At 50.2% G+C, this 8963-nt stretch overlaps 1 protein-coding gene across 2 annotated transcripts in view; it reads right to left on the reverse strand.

Annotated features, from left to right (window-relative positions):
- RBPMS2 (RNA binding protein, mRNA processing factor 2) overlaps window positions 1-797 on the reverse strand; it is a 41020-nt gene extending 40223 nt beyond the window's left edge. The window contains exon 1 of one of the 2 annotated variants that reach the window (XR_007243253.1): window positions 431-797. Coding sequence is in view for 1 of the 2 variants with exons in the window: in XM_048481922.1 (XP_048337879.1) it covers window positions 431-484 (54 nt within the window). In the remaining variant the exon portion in view is untranslated. The remainder of the gene's footprint in view (window positions 1-430) is intronic. The other variant, XM_048481922.1, reaches the window with a different exon arrangement.
- Between the last annotated feature and the right edge of the window lie 8166 nt (window positions 798-8963).

Below are 8963 nucleotides of genomic sequence, written 5' to 3' on the forward strand. Positions count from 1 at the left end.
AGGCTGGGAAGAAGCAGTGGGTCTCAACCTTCCTAGTGCCGCGACCCTTTAATACAGTTCCTCGTGCTGTGGTGACCCCCCCAACCCTAACATTTATCCATTTTACAGATGGAGAACACTGATGCAGAGTCTTAGGCGACCCCTGGGAAAGGGTCCTTCGACCCCCCAAAGGGGTCCAGACCCCCAGGTTGAGAACCACTGCCCTTAAGCCTTTGCAAAGGGCCAGGCCCTGAGAAGTCCAGCATTCCTCCACAGCAGGGGCCATGACCCCCACCTCCTACCCTTCCAACATCAAGGGGGGGTGTGAAGCTGAGGCAAGTCGGTTCAGCCCTGAAACCAAGCGCCGGCCATGCAAGCCTGGCCAAGGGCCAGGGACCCCCCCTCAAAAAAAGAGACAAGGACCCCCCACCCCACCCCACCCCACCCTTACCTCTTCCTCGAGGTTGTTGCTGCTGTGCTCGTTCTCTTTGGCCAGGTTGCTCATGGTGGGTCCGAAGGGGGGAGGCTGTGGTGGGGGGTCCTTGTCTCTTGAGGGTCCCTGGCCTCACTCGCTTGCTGGGTGGGGTGGGAGAGGTGGGGCGGGTGGGTGCGGGTGAGCAGGGCCGGGCCGGGCCAGGGGGGGTCGCGTGCGGTGCGCGGTGCAGGTGGGCGAGGGGGGGCGGCGCGCCTATTTCAGCGGGGCGCCCATGCAGCCGGCCAATGAGCGGCCAAGGCCTGGCAACGAGCTGCAGCTGCTGCCGGGCCCCGCGCGGCCCCCTCCCTGGCTGCCTGGCCGGGCTCTGCCTGCACGCGCCGCCAGCACCGGGCTGGGCTGGGCAGGGCCGGCCCCCCGCCCTGCATCACCGTCTCCGGGGGAACCCGCCAGCCAATCCCCGCCCTCGACGGGGTCGCCTTTGGGGCTCTTCCCCCCTCCCTCTCCTTCTCCTCCCCTCCCCCCTCTCTTCCCTTTTTTTCCCTTCTTCTTCTTCCGCGAAACTTTTTAAACTTTGATGAACTTGCCCGAGTGAACTTTCTTAAAGGGCCAGCGGGGCTTTTCTTGACCTTTCCCCCCCTGAGGATTTTGTGTGTGTGTGTGTGTGGTGGTGGGGATCCAGTGGGGGTGGGGATCTGGGGGGGGGGGGATTCGGATCTGGTCAGGCGTGGGGAGCTCGCCCGCCCGGGAGGCGCGCATTCTCCGGCGCCGGTTGGCAAGGTTTGCGCGCTCCGGAGCCAAGGCGGCGACGGGGGAGGGAATAGGGTGAAGTCGGATTGAGGCGTGTCTCTCCCCGTTGGCCACAGAGACCCGGCCCACAGGAGACTGAGTACGTTCAACCCCGGCGCCTGGTTTCGTTTCGTTTTTAAAAGAGAAACCCCAAATCCGGTATTCGGCGTGGAAATGGGACTCTGCGAGCAGTTGGCCGCCGTGGCTCGTTTACGCGGCCGGTTCGAGGGGGCGGGAGCGACGGGGGCTTTGCCATGGAGGCGAGAAAAGGGGTGGGGGGTGTTGGGGAGCCAGCAAAGGGGGGACTCGTGTAGGGTTCGGTTCCCCCCCCCCCCAAAAAAAAGCGGCACTGGCGGCCTTCTCGAGCTTTGGTTGCTACACGCATCCGAACGACTGTGCCACTCCAGGCTGCCCGGGGGGGAAGGCGAGTGCGCGTCTGAACGGTCGTCCACGGGGGAAAGAAATCTCTGCGCAACGAATACGCGCCAGGGATCCTGCCCCGACGGCCAGATGCGTGGTTTCCCCGAAGCTTAGGGATGGGGGTTTCCTTGGGGCGGAGGGGGGCTCTCAGATCTACCCGGTGCAGGCATGGGAAGGGACCCCCAGTTTGCTGCGCGGCAACAGTTGATCGCGGCTGTCTCTGCCGGCGCCAGAAATCCTGTCCGGCTACAGAGAGAGGCGGATGAGCAAGAGGAATTTGGAGAAGGACTTGACACGTGTCCGAAAGCCCGCATTCACACGCTAAGGTGAAAAGACCCGGCGCAACTGTAAACTCCGCAAAATCCTCCAAGGCGTAGAAGCAGGCTGGGATCGTGTGAACTAGTAGGGCGGGCGCCACGGGGGGGGGGGGGGACCTGTGTGTGTGTGTGTGTGTGTAAACCCATATGAAGCCAAAAAGGACACGAGACACACACCCCCTCCATCCCAAATCCTCTCCCAAAAGTGAGACATCTTATTTTCTCCACGTTAAAAATAAAAGAACTGAACAATTCCGCGTGTTTCTCTCGTCCTTGAATGGAAAAGGACACGCCGGGTTCTTTGCGCGTAATTTCCCACCGCTAGTAACCGGCTCGCAAAAAAGATCTGTGTTCGCGGGCGGGGGGGGGGGGGGGGTGTCTGCCAATTCTGGATCTCGTTTGCTCGAGGTTGCAAGCCCGAATTGCCACCAGGAAACCCAGATCCGAGTGGGTCCCCTTTCGACGCCCCCCTCCCTTGCGCATCGACTACATGGCGCGCAGATCAATCCTAAACAGGGCAAGATCGGCTCTTTTTATCAGGATTCCTATCAATTCGCTGCTCCCCGAATTTGAAGGGTTGCCCCCCCCCCCACACACACACACTATATTTCCGCCTTGATGCTTAACAATTGGCAACACTGAGTGGTCGTTATCATGAGACCCCCATATGAGCCCAGCTCCCATAGGTCCGTTGAAGGTTTATCCTTATTTATTTATTGACAAGACCGTATCCTTACTAACTTTTTCTTATATGGACAGGATTGGAACGAATGCATTTAGGATATTAAACATCGAGAACCGCCACAAAGGTTCATGCAGATGTTGGAAGACGTCTTGCAAACGTTTGGTCTCGACTCTCGAACCGGGAAAATATGGCAATATTCCTTGGAGGCAGAGATAAACGGGTGATGCTGCAACTGGAGAAGCTAGCAGCCCTGGTTATAAAGATGCAGCCAAGTTTTGTCAATGAATACTTGACTAGCTAGATACTAGATCACTCATTATTATAGGACTGGCGAGCTATTGTTAACTCTGTCCTTTTAGCTATCTCGGTTATGTTTTAAATGCTTATCATGTATTTTAATCTTCGAATGGATATTTTGTGGGGGATTGCTCAATTAACAGGTCTAGAACAATGTACCCCCCCCCCCCAGGCCTGAATAGGGATTTAGGGTTCTTATCTCACTAAGATGCTAATTTTCGGGGGGGGGGGGCAGCATTTCCCCTCTGCCGATTGCAAAACGCACTGGACGTTTGCATCCTACAAGCATTCTTTGCAATACTCCCCCCCCCCCCTTCTGACTAGGATAAAAGGACACGGATATCTCCATTTCTGCTCTACTGGTGTCTAGAAGGATGCCTTGACTCTCAAACGTTGATACCTTGAAAATCAGATGCCACGAGGCTTTGGATTGCCTTGTTTTGTTTCCCGTCTTTTAATTTCTGTTGTTTCGCTATAGCCTTTTTGAGCTAAGGCAATAAAATGAAATATTTATATTTTCAGCTGGACTGGTACAATGTAAGGTGTGGATTAATTTTTTCGAGATACCACCAAAAATATGTACCCACCAGGGAAACCGTGATGGGGTGATGTTTATAAGTGCAATGGGTACAAGCACAGATTTGCTGCTAACTATTGAAATAGCACCAGACCGAGGCTGACTCCTATTTGCCCCGCCTCTCCAAGAATATGAATTTCAATGGCCCCAAGGACAAAATTGCTTTCCTCTTCTGCACCACTCCAGCAGTCTTATATGGGAACCCTCTAGTCCCAAGAATACTTTCCGTCCCTATTAACCAGTAACCCACACTCACATACAAACCCAAGAAACAGATTCCCATTTTGGGTTATATAATGATATCCACAAGCTGCTATTTGCACACTTCAATCACCATGTTTTGACCAATCATTCTTTAAATATGATTTATATTATAATAAATAATAGCATTATAGTGCATTAATTATAAGGGTATAGTGGTTAAGAGTATTGGATAAGAATCTGGGAGACCTGGGTTTAAAAGCTTGCTGGGTGTCCTTGTGCCATTCACTCTCTCAGCCTGACCTACCTCAAAGGGTGGTTGTGAGAATAAAATGGAAGAAGAAGAGTTTGGATTTATATCCCCACCCCCTTTCTCTCCTGTAAGGAGACTCAAAAGGATTACAAACTCCTTTCCCTTCTCCCCTCACAACAAACACCCTGTGATTAGATTGGAGCTGACAGGCCTGAGAACTGGCTTAGCCAAGGTCCCTTGGCTGGCATGTGTTGGAGTGCACAAGCTAATCTGGTTCACCAGATAAGCCTCCACAACACAAGTGGCAGAGCGGGGAATCAAACCCGGCTCTCCAGATTAGAGTGCACCTGCACTTAACCACTACAGTATACCGGCTCCTACAAGAAGGTACACGATCTTGTAGGATCTCAGAGGCTGAGCAGGGTAGACCCTGGTTAGTACTTGATTGGGATACCACCAAGGAAGCCCTGGGTTGCTTGTCTGGTAGGTCAATGCATGAAACCACCTTTGAATGTCTCTTGCCTCGAAAACCTCACGAGGGGTCACCATGGGTTGGCCCCTGCATTCGATGACACTTTCCCAGACCAAGAGCCATGTTGTGTGCACAAACAGCCGCACTTACCGCTGTGGAGTTATTTTCCTTGAATTCAAATTCCTGGAGCAGCAGTGGCGTGGGAGGTTAAGGGCTCATTAGTATCCCAATCTGGAGGAACCGGGTTTGATTCCCAACTCTGCCGCCCTGAGCTGTGGAAACTATCTGGGAATTCAGATTAGCCTGTACCTCCACACACGCCAGCTGGTGACCTTGGAGCTAGTCACAGCTTCTGGAGCTCTCTCAAGCCCCATCCTACCTCACAGGGTGTTTGTTGTGAGGGGGGGGGAAGGGCAAGGAGATTATTTGAGGTCTCCTGCACAGGAGAGAAGGGGGGGGGGGGATATAGAAATCAAACTCCCCTCCTCCTCCTCCTTCTTCTTCTTCTTCTTCTTCTTCTTCTTCTTCTTCTTCTTCTTCTTCTTCTTCTTCTTCTTCTTCCTCCTCCCGTAGTGAAACACACACACACACACACACACACTATTTCTGATGATGGAGCATTTAGTCACGTGAGGGCCCCCCACAGTTTGAAGTGGTACAAGATATAGGTTTATCACCTTGGTGAGAACTAGGCCAGAGACGCATTGATGCAGAAACACATCAACTGGTCAATACCGCAGCAGGCACGGAGGGGGTGAGTTTCTTTGCTGGCACTCTGGGATGACTCTTGTCTTAAAAACTCCACTAGTCATCCCTGTAAGTCATGCATGACTGGACAGAAAATATATATATTCTGTCCAGTTCTGAATATATATGAATTCTGATTCACTAGAAAAGCAAAAAGACACATGAACTCATGCATGTGGTAGCCCTATTCACAACACTGTCTAGTGTGTAATAGTGGTTGAGTGTTGGTCTAGTACCTAGAACAGTGGTGGCGAACCTTTGGCACTCCAGATGTTATGGACTACAATTCCCATTAGCCTGGCCAATTGGCCATACTGGCGGGGCTGAGGGTGGGGTGCTTGGTCCATCTAAGGTCGTTACATCTGAACCTAGAAAGAAGAAGAAGAGTTTTTGACTATATCCCCCTTTCTCTCCCTGTGAGGCTTAATGGGGCTTACAATCTCCTTCTCCCCCCACAACAAACACCCTGTGAGGTGAGTGGGGCTGTGGGTCGCCCAAGATCACCCAGCTGGCATGTGTTGGAGTGCACAAGCTAATCTAGTTCACCAAACAAGCCTCCACAGCTCAGAGTGGCAGTGAAGTCAAACCCTGATTCACTACTCCAGATTAGCATCTGCTCAGAGAAGAGAGAAGAAGAAGAGAGAGAAAGAAGAAGAAGAAGAAGAGAAGGAAGAGGAGGAGGAGGAGAAGGAGTTTGGATTTGCCTCTCTGCTGGAAGACTCAAAGGGCTGCAATCCTTGCCCTTCCCCTCACAATAAGCCACCCTGTAATGAAGTGGGACTGAGAGAAAGCTTCAGCTTGTGACCCTGTGTCAGGTCTGAGCTATCTGATTAACCACTACACCACACTGGCTCTCAGTCCGGGTTCAAATTCTTACTCTGCTGTGGACGTTTTCCGGGTGACCATGGGCCTAACCTACCTTGCAGGAGTGTTGTCAGGATACAATGGAGGAAAGCGGGATAACGGAAGCTGCTTTGGGTCCCCATTAGAGGAAAAGGCAGGGTGCGAATGAAATAAGAAACAGACCACAAACTCCACCCTTCTCAGTCTCTAACTCCAAATCTCAAATAACTTCCCAACCCACACATCACAACCTTATCTGACAGGTATGGTCACAGGGAGAGTTGTCTAGGCTCCGGGTTTTTCCTATCACCTTTTCTCTGATCCTACTAACTGGAGAAGTCAGCAACTGATCCCAGGACAATCACAACCCATGCATCCAGTGGTGGGATCCAAAAATTTTAGTAACAGGTTCCCTTGCCTGCCAGCCCCCCTCTCAGCAAAGGGGGCAGAGGCATATCTAAGCAAACCTGAACCCTGGGCAAAACCTGAGTTGAATGCCCCCCCCATGGGCAGCCACCCCACCACGACCCCCCCCCCCAATTTTTTTTGCACCAGATCATTTCTAAATCATCATCCCATTATAGAAAAGGCCCCAACTCACAAATCTGAACACAGCAATGATGAAACACACAGGTTCTTTGATAGAGACTGGCGAGATAAAAGGTACGAAAGGCTGAGAATCCATGAATTGCAGTACCTGAAAGGGATTAACCCAGTTCAGGGAGTGACATGATTAGTCGCCATTGCTATATGGAACTTCCGTTCAAGGCAGTGATGCAGCCTCTTCAGGGGGGAGAGCAGGTGGAGATGGAAAAGCCGTCCCAATTAGTAGCCCCCCTCTCGGCACACACGAATAATTAGTAACCCACTCTTGGGAACTGGTGAGAACCTGCTGGATCCCACCTCTGCATGCATCCCAAGACCATAGGGGCGTTCAGGAGCCAGGCTAGAGTTGAGTAATGCTATGGAGCTAACACAGACATCCCATTTGACACCTTAAGACTATCCAGCCTTTGGCTTCCTCTGAGCCCAGCACTCGTGGCGGGCGGCTAAATGCAGCGGGACTGATAAGAGAGCTGGAAAAGCTGGCGGTTCCTCCAGCAGCAAAGAAACCAGGCCTGACTTGGAAGTATTTATAGCTCGGGCAGGTCAAAGGGTGGCTGTGAGTGAAACCATGCTGGAATTTGGGGAGGAAAACTTTGGCTAATCCCCCTTTCTGGTCTGTAACCTGAAATGGCTTGTAGGGAAGCGATATCACAATGCGTAGCAGATGTTTCCTCATTCAAGTCCAGCTGACGTTAACAATTATGCTGTTATAGTTTTGAAAGTTCTGTTGATTATTGTCAGCCTTGTCTAAGTGGAGCATTAGTTGATTGATTTGTTCCAGCTCTGTAGGGAGATGGGGGGGGTGAGGGGGGGGTAGGAGGTGTAGGTTTTCCAGGTTTGTGTGGCCATGGTCTGGTAGTTTTTGCTCCCAACATTTCCCCTGCATCTACAGTTGGCATCTTCAGAGGCATGTCACAGCAAGAGGCGTGTCTTATTGTGACATGGCTTTGAAGATGCCAGCTATAGATGCCGGCGGAACCTAATGTCCTTGGAGCCAGCAACCACAAAGAAATTACTGTCAGAAGTAGAAGAGTTTGGATTTATATCCCCCTTTCTCTCCTGTAAGGAGACTCAAAGGGGCTTACAATCTCTTTTCCCCCACAGCAAACACCCTGCGATGTAGGTGGGGCTGAGAGAGCTCCAAAGAACTGTGACTAGCCCAAGGTCACCCAGCTGGGAAGTGTTGGAGTGCACAAGCTAATCTGGTTCCAACAGATAAGCCTCCACAACTCAAAGTGGCAGGCTGAGGAATCAAACCCGGTTCTTCAGATTAGAGTTACACCTGCTGTTATCCACTACCTGCCACTTGCAGAGGACCGAAGGGTCCTCCACAGGCAAGATGGGGTGATGTGGTTCCTTAGATATGAGGGCCCCAGATGGTTCAGGGCCTTGAAGATTAAAACCCAAACCTTGAACCTGATTTGGAATTCCACTGGTAACCAATACAGCTTCGGTAGCACAGGTATTATGTGCTCTCTCACCGATATTGCTAGTCAACACAGGAACTGCACTTGCCAACCTGCAGGTGAGGGCTGGAGTTGTAAGTGAACAAATAACGTGTTCACACTGAGAATATCTGAATGGTATGAATAACTCTGAATTTTGTATTAATATAAATAGTCAAATACACAAATGAAATCCATGAGTACAACTAATTAAGACAACATAACTTGGGCTCTCTGCCAAACTTTATAAGTAGTTTTATCAGTTTTAAAAGGAAAAAAATAAAGCAAATAATTCACAGTCTTCTGCTCAAATAACAAATCTTATTGCATCATAAGAAATGTGTCTACTTAAACAATGTGGTATAAAGTCTTTTGGGGGGGTACTTAACCCTTAAAGAAGTGGCAGGCAGAAATTCTCAAATCCAAACTTATTGGCAATCAAGTTGTTTGTTATAAGCTTCAAGTCGCATAATGTTCAAAGCATGACTTGAGTCATATTGCATCATAAGAAATGTGTCTACTTAATGTGGTATAAAGTCTTTTTTGGGGGTACTTAACCCTTTAAGAAGTAGCAGGCAGAAATCCTCAAATCCAACCTTGTTGGCAATCAAGCTCTTATTTTTACCTTTTAGAACTGATAAAACGACTTATAAAGTTTGGCAGAGAGCCCAAGTTATGTTGACGTAATGATTTGAACTCATGGATTTCATTTATGTATTAGACTACTTATATTAATATAAAATTCAGATTTATTCATACCATTCAGATGTTCCCAGTGTGAACACGTTATTTGTTAACTTGCCATTGTTTCACACTTCGCTTGTTATTGTACGAAGACTGGACTTGTCCCAGAATTACTACTGGTTTCCAGTTAGATTCACCTCTAGCAGCACATCACA

Source organism: Sphaerodactylus townsendi, linkage group LG17, assembly GCF_021028975.2.
Source record: "Sphaerodactylus townsendi isolate TG3544 linkage group LG17, MPM_Stown_v2.3, whole genome shotgun sequence".
Lineage (NCBI taxonomy): Eukaryota > Metazoa > Chordata > Lepidosauria > Squamata > Sphaerodactylidae > Sphaerodactylus > Sphaerodactylus townsendi.